Source organism: Acomys minous (genome assembly GCF_964271855.1).
Source record: "Acomys minous genome assembly, chromosome: 2".
NCBI lineage: Eukaryota > Metazoa > Chordata > Mammalia > Rodentia > Muridae > Acomys > Acomys minous.
Window position 1 is genome coordinate 2,319,713 of NC_140484.1, and position 19,067 is coordinate 2,338,779.

The 19,067-nt window shown below is 50.4% G+C and overlaps 2 protein-coding genes and 1 long non-coding RNA gene across 4 annotated transcripts in view; 2 read left to right on the forward strand and 1 right to left on the reverse strand.

Annotated features, from left to right (window-relative positions):
• The window catches only part of HSPA12A (heat shock protein family A (Hsp70) member 12A), a 160,690-nt gene extending 155,833 nt beyond the window's left edge, over positions 1 to 4,857 (forward strand). For both annotated transcript variants that reach the window (XM_084772839.1, XM_084772840.1), the window contains one exon: positions 649 to 4,857. In XM_084772839.1, coding sequence (XP_084628965.1) covers positions 649 to 1,286 — 638 coding nt within the window. In that variant the 3' untranslated portion in view covers positions 1,287 to 4,857. The remainder of the gene's footprint in view (positions 1 to 648) is intronic.
• On the reverse strand, positions 2,815 to 5,953 carry LOC311592446. Its single transcript, XR_014777412.1, has 2 exons — positions 5,866 to 5,953; positions 2,815 to 5,324 (listed from the first exon to the last, which is right to left on the reverse strand). It is a non-coding gene; the product is annotated as an uncharacterized lncRNA (long non-coding RNA).
• On the forward strand, positions 5,923 to 14,260 carry SPMIP5 (sperm microtubule inner protein 5). Its single transcript, XM_084772848.1, has 6 exons — positions 5,923 to 6,066; positions 8,048 to 8,108; positions 10,502 to 10,720; positions 12,424 to 12,610; positions 13,753 to 13,838; positions 13,924 to 14,260. The coding sequence occupies exons 2-6, from the start codon at positions 8,054 to 8,056 to the stop codon at positions 14,058 to 14,060; spliced, it is 684 nt and encodes a 227-aa protein (XP_084628974.1). The 5' UTR covers positions 5,923 to 6,066; positions 8,048 to 8,053; the 3' UTR covers positions 14,061 to 14,260.
• The last annotated feature ends 4,807 nt before the right edge of the window (positions 14,261 to 19,067 follow it).

The following is a 19,067-nucleotide window of genomic DNA, read 5'->3' on the forward strand; positions in this document are numbered from 1 at the left end:
TGTCTCCGGATGCTGTTCCTCTAACTGCAAAGCCGGGAAAGCTGCGGACCTGTCTGTACCTAGGCTTCACTTTAGCCTTGAAGGTCCGAGGTTAAGAAACTCTGAAACCAGGCCTTGGGAATGTATCTTGTTTGGAGTATCAGGAAAACTTAGGAATCCTTGCCTCACTGGCTAAGAAGGAACTGTTTTGTGAACCAAGGAAAGATTCCACAGCAAGCAGAGTTTGTCCATGCTGGCATCCAGTGTGTTGGTTGTCCTCCCCCAGGGGCACACAGGACCCAGACGCTGGACCTTTTATGCACCCCCCTTTTACGTTTGTGAATATCAGAGACAGTTATGTCTAACAGGTTGGAACACAAATCTAGGGGACTCCTATTGTTATGAAGAATGTTTATAGTTTGAGTCACCACCATGTCTGACGAGTGGGGCTTGCACTTGGCACAGCACTCGCCTTTGTTCCTAAGCATACAGTGTGTAAACCTTTCTTCCTAGGACCAGCTCAGTAAAAGCTCAGGCCAATGGGCTCAGGCAAAGCCAGCGCCTCTAGATGCTCTATGGTTAGCTGACTCCCACAGGCTCAGACAGCCGTGTCCGCCCCCTGCCGCCTTACTTTTGAGGATCTGATCTTCCTTCCTCCTTCCCATTCAGGGGACCTGTTTCAGAAGCCTGAGGTATCCACCGTCAAGTTCCTCTTCTTGGTGGGCGGCTTTGCAGAAGCGCCCCTTCTGCAGCAGGCAGTGCAGGCAGCCTTCGGCGACAAGTGCAGGATCATCATCCCCCAGGACGTGGGCCTCACCATCCTCAAGGGCGCCGTCCTCTTCGGCCTGGACCCTGCGGTCATCAAGGTGCGCCGGTCTCCTCTCACCTACGGCGTCGGCGTGCTGAACCGCTACGTGGAGGGGAAGCACCCTCCTGAGAAGCTCCTGGTAAAGGACGGCACGCGCTGGTGCACCGACGTGTTTGACAAGTTCATCTCCGCCGACCAGTCCGTGGCCCTCGGGGAGCTGGTGAAGCGCAGCTACACTCCGGCCAAGCCCTCCCAGCTGGTCATCCTCATCAACATCTATAGCTCCGAGCACGACAGTGTCAGCTTCATCACCGACCCAGGGGTGAAGAAGTGCGGCACGCTCCGCTTGGACCTCACGGGGACCAGTGCCACGGCGGTGCCTGCCCGCAGGGAAATCCAGACCCTTATGCAGTTTGGGGACACTGAGATCAAGGCCACAGCCATCGATATAGCCACCTCAAAGAGTGTCAGAGTGGGGATCGACTTCTTAAATTACTAATGTAACCGTCGTCGTCCCGGCCCCTGGCCCCTGGCCCCTGGGACTCCTCCGCGTCCACTGACCTCAGCCATGACTGCTCTGTCCCTGACCCTTGACTCTTGACCCCTGACCCTTGCCACTGCCCACCTGAATGTCGCCAGTAGGAAAGATGAGAACCAGGGAGAAAATTAACTAAGGATTTTTTTTTTTTGGAGGGTACATTAGAGTCAGAAAAACTCAGTAACTAATATCATGATTTGGAAACAGGAAGTAGTTCAAGGGTCCTGCAGCAGCAGCTTTCAAAGGTTCCTGGATGGTCAAAAGGTTTCCTCCTGGGTGAGGAAATCGGTGCAGTTTGCTTGACTTAGGACACCCATTGCCGTGTCCTTGGATTTGATGTGATATCCCTGAGCCAGGAGGGGATCTCCATCACATGTGTTTTTAAATTGTCTTGGAAGGCAGTGACTAGGAAATACAGCTACCTGCTGTTAATTTCTTCTCTTTTTCACAAGACTCAAAGTGGTGACTCCGCGGCAACTTACAGTATTTATTTTTCTTTTTTTTTTTTAAGCTAGTGGGAGAAGACCGCCCACACTGAGCACCATTTTAGGCTCTCATATACTTTAGATTGCAAGGAGGCTCAGTGAAGGATAGGGCAGCCTTGGCTAACTCAACCACGATATGAGGTGGGGGGGAAGTGCTGATACCTCGATTTTCCAGAGCAGTGAAAGCTTGCTTTGGTGGAAACGCACACTGAAGAGTTAGTGACTTGCCCCAAATTACAGCAGTTCCCTCCAGTCTGTAGAATATACATTCTGAGATTCCCCAGTGGATACCCCGAGTGATGGATAGTACCAAACCTTTTTTCTATACTTCCATACCTATGATGAAGTTCAATTTAATAAAGTAGTAAGATCTTAGCAACAATAACTAATGGTGAAATAGGACAATAATGAGAACACTTTGATAAAATTTATACAAACGTGGTCTGTCTCAGTACATCTTACTATACTATACTATTATGCATTTTTGGACCACAGTTGCCTGGGGCTAATTCAGACCCAGCAAATGAGGACACAGATCAAAGGGTGAATCTCAGAACAACAGACCTTGAGTCCACAGGTCCTAATTAATGTAGGGATCTTAGTAGGGATTTAATTGGAGAGAATGAGGTTTCCATTTGCCCTGCTTCTATGTCACCCAAAGCCAGGCCCCTGCCTTGCAAACCCTGCACACTCTCAATTAACCCCTTCCTCCCTGCTCTTCTTCATCCCCCAATAAGGAAATACAAAAGGGGATTTTATTCCATGAAATGTACCGGTCAAATCTTCAGCTTTTCAAACTCATCTTAAAAGAGTCTGTGGACCTAGGCCTGGTGAAGGGGAACAGCCTTTCCAAGAGCAGGTCTGTGGCTCAGCTGCCTCAGAGTCGCCCGGGTGCTTGTCACAGGCGGGTCCTGAATCGCATCCCTTTTAGCCAGAGCTGACTCTGGAGGGACAGGATCTGCATATCTAGTGTTGGGTTGTGAGAATTTTGAACCTGAGAGGTGTTTTGTTTTGTTTTGTTTTCTGTCAAAGCTGAAGTGACCACAGACCACAGTGTGTGGCCTCAACATTTTCCGTCAGGTTGTCCTCAGGGAAGAGCGTCTGTGCCCACACGCTGCCCTGTAGGTGGGAGGGGTTAGAGATGCGCCTGGCCTGGCCCTTTTAGCCCTCACAGGAAAGACCCGAGAAGGAAAAAGACGGCATGAGTGGGACAAAGCTGCCCAGGTTCTGTGTTGTCTTGCTTCTGTGCAAAGCTGCTCTCACCAACGTTCAGGAGCCGACTGAGGATAAAGAACCCAGAATCTGACCCATAGTCCTTGGGATCTGTTCAAAGCTGTCCGTCCACCTGCTGGAAGTCGTCCCGACTTCTAATCCCTGGAGACGTGCGGGATGAATGACTGAATGAGTGAATGAATGATTGCAGAGTGAGGGAAGGAGCTTCAAATGCAAGTTGGGGTTCTGAACCCATCGCCATAGCCAATATGCAGATTCTAAGTTGCAGTGTAAATTTCAACCTAGTCTGCTTTCTCACACGGCTTGCTGCGGAATTCCCTGCTAGAATGTGAAAATGCTACTAAACCATAGAACAAGAAAAAACAGGAACCCCAAAGCGAATGGCAGGCAGGGTCTCAGATCCAGGCACCGAGGCACCGGGAGGCTTGCTTCCTAGGACTGTCCCACTAACCCTGCGTCAGAGGCTCCCGGGTCTCTCTCTGGTGTCTCCAGCCACAGTCCTCGCGTAGGCGCTCAATTTTGTTACAATGGATATAATTTTATGTACATATGTACTAGAATCTTGTACAGAATCTTTGTTTCCTACTGCGTGCTTGTTTGAAAAAGGAAGGTACTCCTATTTTTCTGTTTAATGACACTGCTGCCTGGAAGCTACATTTCCGAATCGCCCTTAGCCAGTCACTGTTCCTGCTGTCACTGCGCAGTGGACCATATGCAAGACTGAGCAATAGACAGAGGTGCCTTGGGTCAGAATGTGCTGCTGTCTGACTGCCCAGACGGACAGCTTCTTCGGGCTCTTCCACAGGAGCACACCCTGCCCAAATAGCGATGTGTGGATTCTCCTGTCCAGGCTCTGAGGGCTGAACGCCGGCCGGAGCACTTTGCATTTCACAGGGTTGTCGACCTCTCCTCCCTGGCAGTGTGACACATGGCACACTTTACGATCAGAGGAAACAAGTGGCACGTAAAAACAAGGTTTCTGTTGGGTTGAATAAGTAACTGGGAGGTAAAGCGCTCCTCACCTTATGCTAAGTCTGTCTCCTTGCTTCCTGTTTAGCTTGCTTGAGCTGGTAGAAACCTGCAGTGTTAGCGAGCTGACAACGGGGAAGGAGTGGCAAGTTTACTGGACGCCCTGAGGGCCCGAAGATGCAGCCCCCATAGCCAAGCCTTTAAGTAAAGTTCTCCAATCTCTCCCTACCCGGACTGAAAACAAGCCTAGCAAGATAAGTACATGGGACACATTTCCAAGTCTTAAAGCTCCCGAGGGTCTTGTGGTCTTGACCAGTTGTCCTTGGCCTATATCATCTGGTGACTTACATATTCTATACGCAGCAGGCACTCAGGAATGCAGAGTGACATGCACAGTGGAAAGAGAAGGTTCTGGGGAGTGATGGCTGAGTCCCTGCCCCACCCTTAGGATGTTACTTAGGCCAAGTTTAGCTTTTAGAGTCCAGGTCTGGTTAATTGCCAGGGTAGCAAAGAGTTGCATGTACCAATATAAGCAGGAGTCAAAATACATTATTAATCGACGATCGGATTTCACACTGTAGTGATGCAATAGTTGATTAGGCTGCGCAGTAGGTATCCCGGGGAATGGCTTAAGTGGGTGGCCGTATAAAAGTTGTTGGCCATTATCTAGCTCCTCCTCTGCTTGAAATATGGAACCATATCCTAAGATCTCAGCACGGCGAGTCTTGTTCACTACAAGGCGGATCCAAACCTCACAGAATTTTGCAGCGGTTCACAACTAGACAGGAGTGTGTTCTGCAAACTCTGTCCTCACAGATTCTAATAAAGTAAAACTCTGAATTTCATGTGGCCTACAATAGTTTTTGTTTGTTTGTTTTTCTCATTTGCGGTGTAGGTGGTATTATGGGGTGGTGGTGCCATTACTGACTTCTTCCTTTGTCTCAAGTCCGTTTTCAGGTGCTACAAGCCTTACTGAGAGCCGTTCTTTAGTCAGGCGGCTTTGCATCCAGGGATGACCACGGCTCTGTCTCCTCCAAATTCGAGCCAACTGTCTGGAGGAAAATCATTAAAGCTCTATACGGCCTTGAAACCTGCCCTCAGGGCATCCTTGCAGGCATCGGCTGTCTGTCTAAAATCTTGGCTTACTCCCAGGCTCCACCATTGGGCCCATTCTAAATTGGCTCTTGAGTGTCCGGGTGGCTTGAGGTGTGGTCCCAGGAGTCCAGGAGGGTGAAAGGTGGTTGGTTCCACCTGGCTTGATCTGAAGTTCAGTCTCCAGGAGAGCGCGGTGCGATGCTCTCCAGGAAGTGCACTAAACAAGTGTCAGATGGACAAGGGAAGAGCCAGTCAGAGCTGCCAGGACAGCCATGCCCCACTTGGTTCACACAGTGGCATCACACTGGGATTAATGATGGCTCAGACCCTCTTCCTTCCCAGGAAACCACTACTAGAAAGGAGTAAGGCTGGGTCTGCAAGCACACCTTCTCTATGGTAACGCGGTTGTGTCCTGGGACTTTGCGGAGGACGAAGGGATGGTGGGAGGGGGGGGGTTGGGGGGGTTGGGGAGGGGGAACCAGGAACAAAACCCAGCTCTCCTAAGAAAGGAAGTACTAGGACAAGACCACATGGACACAGGTGACCCTCCATTCCCAGACTGCCTCCTGCCCCTTGCTGGCCCTTACGTGGCGCAGATGGAGACCACGGCCCACTTCTCCCGGACCTGGGGGTTGGGAGCGTGGAATTCCGGCAAGGATTCCCCTCTGTCAGTCTGTACGTCTGGCCTCTTCTGGTGCGAATGAGGCACTCAAGCTACAGACAACAAACCCCAGAACAAACATCTACGAGGCAAACACCTGGATTTCCCAGGGCTGAGAGATTAGCGGTTCCTGTTCCGGTGTCACCCCAACACCCCACCTCTGGGGGCGGAGCCAGCTCCAAATGTCCCGGATGGATCCAGCATCTGCCCCGCCCAGGCAGTGAGCGCACAAAGGCCTTCAAGAGCTGGTTGGCAGTCCAAGCTGCCTGTTTCCCTAGGGGTGCTCAGGCCGGCCCAGGTGAGAGCAGGGGCTGGGTGAAAAAGGGTCCTATCCTCTGCCGGGGTTCTTCAGCAGCCTTCCAAGCTCCTCCCCTTTCCCTATAGGCTGGCCTGTTTCTAGCCACCCAAGGGTCATACTCTTTTTTTTTTTTTTTTTTTTTTTGGTTTTTCGACACAGGATTTCTCTGTTATTCTGGCCGTCCTGTACTCACTTTGTAGACCAGGCTGTCCTCGAACTCACAGCAATCCGCCTGCCTCTGCCTCCCGAGTGCTGGGATTAAAGGTGTGTGCCACCACACCTGGCTTGTTTTTTGTTTGTTTGTTGTTGTTGTTTTTAAAGTAATTTATTCAGATTACGTCTCAATTGTTATCCCCTCACTTGTATCTTCCCGTACCTCCCTCCCTCCCTCCCTCTTTCATCCTCTTCCCCTCCCCTAAGTCTGTGACAGAAGGAGACCTCCTCCCCCACCATAAGATCACAGCCTATCAGGTCTCTTCCTGGTAGCCTGCTTACTCTTCCTCTAAGTGCCACCAGGTCTCCCCACCAAGGGGAAGTGGTCATTCAGGGGACATCAGAGTTTATGTCCGAGTCAGTCCCTGCTCTCCACACAATTGTGGAGAATGTGGTGTCCATTGGCTGGATCTGGTTAGGGGTTCTAGGTTTACTGCACTTCCTGCCCCAAGGACTTTAGCAGTCCTTGCTCATGCGCCCTTTCACCTCACAGCTTGAGACAAACTATCTCTCTTTTTTTCTCATGTGTCAAGTGTAGTGACTGCCATAGACACCCTTATGACACTGTAGAGTGTAAACAAGAATACAGTTTCCTTCAGCATCTTTACTAATGCCTGTTGCCATTTTCTTTAACCCTTATCTGGAAGTGGGTATAATTCACTTCTCCCTACCTGTAAGAACAATTTTCAGCTAGCAGGTGGTCAGTGGTGAGGTGAGGCGGACATGGCTTCCCAGGTTTGCCAGGCTAAGACCAGCTTTCTCTCAGGGATCAGGCGCATAGTGCCAGAGGCCAAGTGGCCCTCGGGGATGTGCCCCCACCTCCACTGCTCTTGGCTGCACAGTGTTTGTTGGACTGTTTTATTGACAACTGTGTTCTCCACCGCCAGGCACTGGCCACAGAAGCATCAGGTTAAAGAGCTGCTCTGGCTTGGCAGCATAGGGCATAGGTGAGCTAGAGAGTCCATATACAAACCTCGGCTTGTGAGGCACCACTGGTGACGCCTGGGGAGGGAAGGGCTTAGCCACAGACGTATTTATATAGCTGGTTCTGGAGTGGACACCTGTCACCTCCATCCCCTCCCTGGACTCCATGCCGGTTTTTTTGTTTTGTTTTGGTTTGGTTTTTGCGGCTTAAAGTTCCTTCCAAGACAGTTGTGCTCTTAACCTTTGCTTGGGGGGGGGGGGGGGCGTCTCATATGCATTGAATAAAGTTGAGCAGGGACCTAGTCACAAGGCACCAGTGGCATCCTGCCCCGTTAGTTATGACACCCAAGATGTCTCTGGACATTGCCAGATGTTCTGAGAGTAAAGGCACTCAGCTGCACAAGTTGCTTCCAAACCGGGTTCGGCCTGAATTGAGCATGCTGCGGAGAAACGGGTTGCTTCTCATGCCTCTCAGGCAAGCTTCAAGAGCCGAACCTGGTGCTCCTGGGTCTCGCTCATCTTTATCTTCACGAACCTGCCCTGTTTTGTGGCCATATATGCGTATCGTTTCATTAGACTGATGAGTGGGTGGATGGACAGATGGATGGAGGGGTGGTAGGAGATGTGTCTCTGGAGAGTGAGACACTCATAGGTGGAGACCGAGCCCTTGGCACCAGGCCTCTGGTGTGTAACCCAAGGTAACTCTGCCAACCAGCAGTGGGTGTGAGGCAGTAAACCCCTCGGCCCCAGCCCCTGACAGAGGCATCCTTTTACACCCAAGAACTCTCACACGTGTGCAGTAAGTCCTTGAGACCATTTCATGCCTCTTTCCCTTCACCGGCAGAGTAAAATGGACTCTCCGGAGACCTTCATGAGAAAGCTGCCCATCACACCAGGATACTGTGGTAAGTGACATCTGTAACAGTGGTCCCCGTCTCTGGCTTGTCTGGTGCACTGTCTGTGTCTAGCTGGGCTAGCTAGCACAAGTACTCCAGCTTTCAAGACATACATTGCGAGCTCCCAATGCTGCAGGAGGGTGACAGCTAGGCCTGGATAACTGAGGAGAAGCCACTTAGGCCAAACCGGTCAGGACATGCCTGGGCTTATGAGAAGCACTGAGCACCTGCTGGGTGACGTGCAGATAAGGAGAGACATAGTGACTGAGGATAGGCAAACAGGAGGTAGGTGTTGGGAGTTGGGCTTGCCCAAGTCTCCCACAAGGGTAGTTCTTAACATTTCTCATTTCTTCCCACATCTCATAAATGAGACCAAACCCCTCCCTGCCCTGTCGAGGTTGTAGCCCCGAAAGCCTGTGTCTAATAAACCCTTCCATCCTTGACAAAGTAGGACTGTTGTTCTCCATTCCTAAAGGTTCTTCCCCCATCAGGCTTCTGAGACCCTGAGAACTGTGCACATATCCCTGTAAGTGGCACAGGGTGGTCTCAGAAGGGGCTACTCTTAGAAAATGTTTCAAGGTTTCCCAGGCTAACCCTGGCCCTACTAACTAGATAAGAGAGTGGGTTTTGGATTCCAGTTTAATTCACAGCTACGTTTGTCTACTGTCTACATGACTGTAAATAACCTTCTTTATGTACAAAATGAATTCTGTAAACCGCAGCCAGCCCCATCATCTCTTGATTCTTCAAATGGATTTTGTAAGTTTGCCTCTCCCCGTTCCCCTGTTCTCCTGTTAAGGACACCAGTCTTTGGCTTTAGGGACAGCTTAGACATGGAGTGATCTTGCTTTTAGTGCCTTAATTATTTGTTCTAAGGCCACATTTTCATGCCCAGTGGTATCAGGGATTAAGGACGTGGATATGTTTATTTGGGGGATACGATGCACCTCATCACGTGGGATACTGCCCATGGCTGTTGTGATGACTGAAGGCTCCAGGGTTCACACACTTCTTTAGGTACCCTGGACCTTACTAAGGCTCAGCAAGGTGACTTGTATCACCGGGCATGTGAGCGTCATGTGTGTGTGCATACACGTACACAAAATATATAGGTAAAAGCAGATCCTGGTGGTAGAGGTGCCACTTCAAAACGGGGCCTTGAGTTTCTGTGGCCTCCTCCATGACATCGTAGGACACTTTGACTGCCCAGGGGTTGGGAAAATAGATGGTCTATAGGTACTTGTTGCTGTTACCAAGCACCTGATGAGGAACGGTGTAAGGGAGGAGGAGCTTGGTGTAAGAGAGGAGGGGCTTGGTGTAAGGGAGGAGGGGCTTGGTGTAAGGGAGGAGGGGCTTATTTCGGCTACCTTTTGGAAGCAGGCTCAGCAGGAGCTCCTGGAGGGACTAAGAAGCAGAAGAAGGGAGGAAGCGGTGCTGGGCTACAAACCTTAAAGCCCCCTCCAGCCACGCATTCCCTCTAGCTGGCCCCAGCATGGTGGGACCAAGTTTCAAATACAGGAGCCTGTGGGGGACACATTTTACATTCAAACTAGAGCAGATAGGGGATGCAAACCTTCAGCCCTGTCAAGGTTAGTCTGTTAGACTCTTCTAGAAGGAACAGGAATTGGAACCCCAGAGCCAGGTTTTCTTCCTTAGGTCAAGAAGGCAAAAGCAGTGAGCTCCAACACTGAGAGGTGTTTATTTACTTTCCCGCTTAAAGCCAAGTTCTTAACCAGTTTCCCCCCTTCTTTTAAAAAAAACAGTTTTACTGTGACAATGGGATAGCACTTAGGGATTCAGCATCCAGCTCAAATAAAATAAATAGTTGTGTTTTACCCTGACTAATTGTAATGATTACATGTTATTTTGTGGGAAATGGTGAAAAATTGTCCTGGGGTAGGGTCTTGCAGATAATGAATTTACCTTTTTATGCTATAGTCTCTGCTTTTAATGGGCCTGCAATTTCCCTGTGGTCTGGCAAGAAAGATCCCAGATTGCATTTGGGACATGTCAAGGAAAATAAGCCTTCTCTCTCAAAAAAAAAAAAATGAATAATTTCAATTACTTCTCAGACTATCATTTGGGCCCATTAAATGCTCTCCCCATTTGCTGTTCAGCCTGACATTGGGGGCTTTGCCATCACAGAGTATGGCTGTCATCGCCTCTGTTGAAATGGACTTTTCCTCCCCAGCTTCAAGGTCATTTTTCTGCAGCCCCTCAGGAGGGCCCAGCCGGCGCGCAAACAACAACGCTGTTTGTATTAACAGTCTTTGGAAAAATACAGCGTTGGTGGCAGTGGAGGGGAGCCAAGTGGAGGGCCACGGTCGTGGGGACAGAGGCAGGCTCTCAGACTGCAGCCAGCGCTGCCTCACTCCAGCTGTGATTCCCTGTTGCTCTCCCAGGCTTCATACCATGGCTCAGTTGCCAGGGAACCCCCAGCGAGGACCACATGAATCCCTGTGTGAAAGCCTTCCAGGAGAAAACGCAGAGATACAAGGAGCAGATGGACGACTTGAACAGCTCTGTGGCCAGCACCGTGCCCCTGAAGCCCATCTGCTCTGAGGACACCGTCCTCTGGGTGCTGCATGAGTATGCCAGGAAGTACCACCCCCTGACTCTGGGTACGGTCTCCCCCACATCAGTGATCCCAGTGACATCCCAGCAGGCCATTGTCGTGCACCTACAAAGAGTGCTTAGCCATGCACCGATGGGAAGGGACCCATGGAAAAGTTGGGGTAGTCTGGGGAGGCTAGCAGCGCCCTCATAGCGCTGAGGCAAGCCCTGGTGGCCTCTCCACAGCAGCTTGTGGATCTGGAGTTTTCTCTGAGCTGGATGTCATTGTTGTTTAGGCAGAGGCCACAGAGGTGCCCTGGGCGGGTGGGGGCCCCCCACCCCACCCCGGGGTCACAGCAGGGATGCTGACATCTGTGCCAGATTTGAATGCAGACGCTGATACTAATTCTTCAGAAAGAGGATCCACACAGAAAGACAGATGGTATAGCTACAATTTAATGCAGTTTTGACCTGGAGTGTTTGTATATATACAGGGCTACAGGAAAAAGTCACGCAGAGGGCCTGGGGACCTGTTTGATCCCCTCAGAGCCCGTGTAAGTAAGCCAGGCATGGTGGCACATGGCTGTAATCATTGCGCAGGTAGGTCTCAGGGGCTTGCTGTCCAGGTAGCAGAGTCATTGAGATATCCAGCACTCCCACTCCCCACCTCCCCCACACACATAAGGTAAGAGTAACTAAAAAAGACATTGTTCAGTGTGGAGCTCTGGCCTCCACAAGTACATGGATGCACTCTCTCTCTCTCTCACACACACAGAGAGAGAGAGAGAGAGAGAGAGAGAGAGAGAGGGAGAGAGAGAAAGGAGAGAGAGAGGAGAGAGAAACAGAGACAGAGACAGAGAGGGGGAGAGGAAGGAGGAGGAAGAGGAGAGCCCAGTAGTTACACCACATTCTTAGGGTCTTATTCAGAATATGTGGCGATTTATGAGTACGGAGGAAGATGGAGCAGGCATGTCCTACGGTGCAGGCATGTCCTAGGGAGCAGGCATGTCCTAGGGAGCAGGCATGTCATAGGGAGCAGGCATGTCCTAGGGTGCAGGCATGTCCTAGGATGCAGGCATGTCCTAGGGTGCTGTCCAGCTTTCAGTTCTGGGACTTGATTCTTCCAGCACCTGGAGGAGGTAGCGAAACTGGCCCAAGGTCACCTTGCCAATCATTGTCACCAAAACTGGCCCAAGGTCACCTTGCCAATCGTTGTCACCAAAACTGGCCCAAGGTCACCCTGCCAATCGTTGTCACCAAAACTGGCCCAAGGTCACCCTGCCAATCGTTGTCACCAAAACTGGCCCAAGGTCACCCTGCCAATCGTTGTCACCAAAACTGGCCCAAGGTCATCCTGCCAATCGTTGTCACCAAACTGGCCCAAGGTCACCCTGCCAATCGTTGTCACCAAACTGGCCCAAGGTCACCCTGCCAATCGTTGTCACCAAAACTGGCCCAAGGTCACCCTGCCAATCGTTGTCACCAAAACTGGCCCAAGGTCACCCTGCCAATCGTTGTCACCAAAACTGGCCCAAGGTCACCCTGCCAATCAGAATCAGCTTCTGGTGCTGATTCTGATATGCTTCCTCCCACCAGGAGGCTCTTCTGGATTTAGGATCCAAGAGCTGGTGTGTCCTCAGCCTATCCTACCTCTATATCCTGGCTATAAGCCTAAGGGGTTCTTGAGTTCACTGCTAATATGGCAGGGGGCTTGGGGGTGCCCCCACCATGCTTCTCCGAGACCCTCCAGACCTCTGCCTTCTCCTTGCAGAGTGCAAGAATATAAAGAAGCCGATGCGGGAGCCCCCCATCCCTGGCTGGGCTGGCTACCTGCCCAGAGCCAGGGTCACTGAACTCGGCTGCGCCACGAGGTACACCATCATGGCCCAAAAGTGTTACGAAGACTTCTTGGACTTGGTGGAGCGGGCCAAGAGAGCCCCGCTGAAGTCATACGAGCAGTGAGTGTGTCTGCAGTTCCCGTAAACTGCAGGATCCAGGGGCAGAGCCAGACATGGGGGCAGTAGTGGTGGGGGTGGGAGGGTTGAGGGGTGCACTCGCTGGCTCTGGGGCTGGGAGCAAGAAACAGGTTCTCGGCACAAAGGATATGTATTTGCCCCAGAGGGACAAAGGGCAGGGAATAAGGGACAAAGACAGGAGACAGAGGATGAGGGAGAAGGGGCAGGGCTACTTGTCCTGGCGGGCGAAGGATATGGCCCATAGGCAAATGCAGTTTCTAAATGTACCAGGGAAACCCCGTGTTAGGATGAGGTGTTTAATTGTGATTGGACAGGTTAATTAGGTGAGCCAAAGGGGGCTTCTGATTGCTGGACTTCAGTGCTTTGATGGCCGGACCTTGGTAGTCAGCCTCAGGAGGAAGAAGTGGCCAAATAAAGGAGTAGACCTTGGTGGCCGCTTTTAACCTGGCAGAGGGAGTAGGGGAAGGGCAAGGCCTGCCAGAGCTGTGTTTGCTGTGCTGTGGTGCCATGAGTCCCTTCAGCACTGCCTTTTTTTTTTTTAATTTAAGTAATTTATTTAGATTACATCTCAGTTGTTATCCCCTAGCTTGTATCTTCCCGTTCCCACCTCACCTCCGCCGCCCCCTTTTACCCTGTTCCCCTCCCCTTGGTCTGTAACAGGAGGGGACCCCTCCCCCACACCCTATCAGGTCTCATCCTGGTAGCTGCTTACTCTTCCTCTGAGTGTCACCAGGCCTCCCCACCAAGGGGAAGTGGTCAAATAGGGGGCACCAGAGTTCATGTCTGAGTCTGAGCCAGATGAATTGGTGCACGACTCTAGTGCCCCCTTCCCCCCTCACTGCGCCACTCCTGAAGGCGTTTGCGTTGGTGAAGATGGCTGATCTGCGGCTCTCCATGCTAGGACCTCCAGACAAGCTCTCAAGGGAGGGAGCTGGCAGGGACACTGGAGGGCTACACTCCAGGCAGCTCTCTGGTCTGTTTAGCATCTGTGAAACAGGGGTGGTAACTCTAAATGTTAGGATGGGTTGTAACCAGGATGAGAACTAACACACTGCGCTTGCTCAGCATGTGCACGCTGTATCTCTTATTAAAAGGAGTAAGGTCATGCTTCCTGCTTCCTTTAGAATATATGGCCCGGGCTCTGCACAGCCCCCTGACCCTTCTCCAAGAGTCTCGCAGCTCCACGGTCTCCCAGAATCCTTTGTGCCAGGTGAGCAAGGGAGGCAGTTTCCTTCTGACCTCTCCGCTCCGCTGGGTCACCTGTGCACAGCTCACACGGAGGCTTTCTCTTCCAGGTCAAACGTGCCCAAGTGAGGGCCCCCATGCCCATGATCCCAGAACCTGTGGCTGTACTCAGTGGTCCAATCTGTCAAGCAGCAGGAATGTGTATGATGAACCACCATCCTCAGGAGAGAAACTTGCAGAGGGCTAGAATCCTGCACCCTCCCAAGGAGCCGCAAAGGAGCTCCGAAGCCTGCTGCGCCTGCATCAGACCAGCACCTCCCACGCTTTGGGCAATGGGGAGATTTAATATGAATTCCTTAACTGCTACCTGTACCCTGAGTGATTTGCGCTGCCACCCACGACAGTCTTTTGAATTGAAGAGTTACCTCTCAGCCCTACTAAGGTCTTTTGGTTTGTGCATAGTGGGAGCTCTTGATATGTTGACCTAGGGAAGGTCTCACACAGGCTGTCTCTTCCTAACACCAAGGAAACCTTCTGTAGCTGGGTCAAGCACCTCTTCTTGGAAAGCCTAGCTGATCCCTCTAGCCTGCCTGACCATGTCAGCCACCGTGGACCCTGGGGTGGCCTGCTCCAACCCTGGCACATGTGCCCATTCCAACCCTGTTTTTCTAGAAGTCAAGTCCTCAGGGAGACTCCATCTGGCAGACGCCAGCTACGTGAGACTACCTAGCTTTTTAAACACGGTCTCCAGCTGTGTGGCTTTACCACACAAAGTCCAAAATGTATAGGTTTCGGTTGCTAGGACCAAATACCTCAGAAGCAGCTCAAGGGAGGAAGAGTTTGTCGTGGCTCACAGTTTGAGGGCTAAGAGTCTGACATGGTGGCCAGACGCAGGAGATAGAGCCAGGCTGTATGAAACCTCAAGGCCCTCTCTGATATTCTGCCCCGGTTCAAAACAGTGCCACCATCAAGGACCATGCTCAGACACGGGAGCCTGGGGGGGGGGCATCTCACATCCTAACCATGCTGTGTGTTTTCAGCCTCTGACTTCCTGGCCACACGGCATTCTGCTATGAGTCTGTTGGCACAGCGCCTCATAGGACACTGGCTGCATTGGCATAGGAGTCCTCTGGGCCCCAGCCTGTTGTCACCTGTACTGATCAAGTCTGTAGGGACTTCGTTTCCAAGTCAGTTGGACTCTGAGGTCCTTGCTTTTAAGGGACACAGTTCAACCAGTAAGATTAGCTTCTGGCCTCTTTCCTGTGACAGGTGGCAGCTGCCAGTACTCCAAAGGAAACCGAGGGAGGTTGGAGGGGAAAGAGTCTGCCCATGGGCATCAAAACACTCAGAAACCCACAGAGCCTGAAGAGACAGGGGTTTGTTTTTTTTTTTGTTTTTTGTTTTTTTGGCGTTCCTCACACAGCAAGGTAATCACGCTGCATAGTGCACAGTGGAGTTCTCGGTGGACAACAGGAGTGGGCAGGAGGTCAGGGACGAACAGGAATTTCCTTAAAGATATTTTAGGGACATAAAGATGGATCAGTAGGTAAAGCTCCTGCCATCAGGCCCAGTGAGTTACATTCAGTGCCTGGGAGCCGCATGCTGGAAGGAGAGAACCAACTCCTGTAAGCTGCTGCCTCTAACCTCCGCGTGTGTGCCTAGACATATAAAAAATAATTTTAAAGATACATTGAATGGTTTTGTTTAAAGGAAAATGAAGCCACGCCTTAGAAGAAGGCAACTGGTTTTCTCTTCAGAGCACTGAATTATCACTCTGTGGTGGTCAGGACTCTCCCGGTCTCTTTAATGCTGACAGAGTGACCCTACAACCCCACAGAGGAACCGGGAAGTAGGTCCCCTAGCTGCTGGAGGTGTCTCAGGCTGCTGTTCCTCCTCCATCAGCACCCCAAGATGAGCGAGTGGCAGAGGCGATGTCTGCTGGCCCCCCTCTGTGACCATCAGTTTGCAGGTAGCTGTGGAGGATCCTGGGGTCTTTGCAGTGAAGTGAAGGGGGCGACAAATAGGCCTATCTCTCACCTTGTCCTCTTCCCAGGAGTCAAAGCCTGTGTCAGTGATTTCTTGGCTAATTCGTTTGGCAGCAACTTAAAAAAAAAAGTGGCTGAAGCTTAAAGCCCTTGAAGCCTCCAGTGAACCCCCAAAACACACCAGCAGGAGGGCTGAGGATACCAGAGGCAGTGCAGCTCCTGAACAGTCTGCTCTTTCCCAGGTCGTGGTCACCAGGCTCGGGTGCAGGCCTGTGGTCCCCGTCATCTCCTCAGTTCTGCTTTGCGACTCTTTCCCTTGATCTTCATCCTTTCTGTTTCCCCCAGCCTATAATTTCCAGGAGCTCCTGTCTGCCAGGGAGGGGTGTGGAGAGGTGATTTCTGCCTTGCGGCAAATTATCATCATTAGCACAGGCTGCATCTGTAATGAGCTTCATTCTTGCCGCTAAAAACAATTCCCTTACCTGAGAAGAAAGAAAGAATTTCCTGGGCCAACTGGGCCTCTTGACAAGAGCTTGGTCTCTGTGATAATTAAAGTCCTCTTTTTAGGAGTCACCTTTGCTTTTCCTGTAACAAAAATTGATAGGCCCCTTCGGATTGGTGGAGGGGGACACCAGCATCCCTTGTCCCTGCCACAGGTCCCACAGTGTGACCCGTGAAGAGCTGTGTGCGATGTAGGCAGCAAACAGATGTCCAGAGCTCAGCCTCAGCTTTTTCTTTCCGTATGTGTGACTGTGGACACATCCCCTGACGTCTCTGAGCACCGCATTCCCAATTGTGAAAGAGCCTTGTAGCATCCTGATGACATCAAGAGACCAGGCAGCCGTGTGACTGTGGATGCAGCTCAGGGCCGAGGTCCTGGGTTTGACTCACAGCTCTGCTGTGTTACTACTAGTTACATTTTCCTTGTGTTGCCATCGACCGAACAAGAAACTTGAGACATTTATTTTGCCTTATAGTTCAAGAGGGTACAATATGCCATGGCCAGGAAGACATTGGCTGCAGGAACAGAAGGCAGCTGGTCATACAATTTTCATGTATCATGAAATGTCATTTCTATCTTTAATTTTTAAGGAACAATTAAAACCATGAACTCCATTCTTAGCAAAGGGAGAGGAAGGACAAAAGAACCAACCAACAAACAAAAACAGGGGCCTTAGAACTCCGACTCTCCAGACTCTGCCATAAGCCACAAATTAAGCAAAAAATGTGGCGCTAGCCAGACTGCAGTTGTAAGTGATTTGTTACAGTATGGGCCGGCAAGCACCCCTCTGAGAGACAGCTCATCGGAAGAGTCCAGAAACAGCCTCCTGCAGCTACAGCCCTGAGAAAGCTGCCTAAACCCATGGCCAGAAGACAGAAGGACAAAGGCCAATGTGGAATGTGTATTAGCTGGGAGAAAGCCTATGGTGGCTTGAGCAAAAGCAGAGACAAAGGCCCCGGAGAGGCTTTTTATACGGTGCATTAAAGTTACAATCTAATTTGGATGAAAATGGAGGCACAGAAATGAAAAGTGTGCGTGGCTTTAACCATTTGGCTGAGTGCCCTCTAACGATAGCTTTGCAAAATACATTTCCTTGGCTTGAAAATAAAGATGATATTTCTTCTTTTTCAGCAATTTGATTTTGTTGTTGTTGTTGTTGTTTTGCAAATTGTTTTAGCTTCATGAATAGAACAAACTCCATTTCTGATCTCTGCCACAAACAAAAATAGAGCACTAAAGTGTTTAAGGTTCAATCAAAGGCTTGCTGTGTGCGGCACAATATTAAAATAACAGAAAAATCAATTCCATTTTTATTTTGAACGTGATTTGTCACAAATAGCATTCTAATAGATAACACTGATTATATGGTAGCAAATGTAATTTATATATACCGAGAGCTGTGGCTTTGTCAGCCGTCATTAAGGAATTTGACACGTATGCAGGGGGACAATAAATGTCAGCTGAAATATATACCAGCCGGGTAGAAGCGAGATGCTGAAGTGAGTGACGCTGGTGCATACTGTACTTACAAGTAATGATATGCAGTCTAAAGTAGCTTGGGTTTTCAAACAAGAACTCTTTTTATGTTGTCATTTAAAATATCTCATATTTCTGAAGGTCAGGAATAAATGGCACCATTAGCATTAAAAGCTAGTAAAAGATATTCATTTAACATAACAGTTTACAAGATAGCTTTGTAAAGTGTTCGTTTCCCCACCCACCCACCCACCCACCCTTTGGAAGCCGGGAGATGAAGATGCTGGGTTCTCTGAAACTGGCTTTTTTACATCGCACCTTTGCTGCTGTTAACATCTTTATTCGGTAAAATCTTTACAGAATTAGGTGGCGTGGGCCTGGCCCTGGAGGGCGGGGGGGGGGGGGGGGGGATTGGTTAGTGCGATGGAATAAATTTATCTACACAGCTGTGGCCAGGGTTGCCCAGGTAGTGTCACTTGGTCTAGGGATGTTAGTGTCCCTGGAGGGGCAGGAGACAAGGCTTGCCAGAGGTGACAGTCCTAGGTCTGGGGAGGGAGGGGGAAGAAGCTGCTGAGAAACCAGGGCCTGAATTCCAATAGAGACACAGGTGCATCCCGGGGGAGGCAACCACTGAAGACCATTCGACTGTCTTTCACCCTCCATAGTTGCCACTGCAGACACAGTGCTGATACTGGGCTCCGGCAACCTACCAGGCAGCCTCGACATCTCTTATATTTGGATTTTTAAAAAGCTAAACTACTAAAACTGACATACTTGACAGCTACCTAGACATTATCCAAAATGAACCTTTTCATCACATTTATCTCAACTTCTTTTGTAATGAAACAGGTATGATATTGCTGGTCTCTTAGGATGGGCTCTAAGTACCTTCCTTGGCCCTCGGTATTTCAGATAACATAGGTTGTGGATAGCAATAGATTATGAGTGAAATACACAAAATGTCAGTCCCCGTGGTCGCTTCTCAGCACCATCTGCGTCCTCCCCAGGGTGTCGCAGGCTCTACCTATGGGTCCCAGTTTGTATTTTTGTTTGAAGAAGGTGAGCTTTGTATAATCTGCTGAGTGGACTATCGTTTTGGTCTTATTTGCATGAGGTGGAGTTTCCAGTTTGTACTTTAGTTTTTCCTTATGTGCTTTGGATGTGCTCAGATATGGAACCCTGGTCCCCTTGACGGATGCTGAGACGTTGTGGGTCCTTGTGAGATAAGGCCTTCTGAAAGAGGATTGTGCCAGAAAGACACTGGGAGAGACTAATGTCCTCAGAAGGGTGT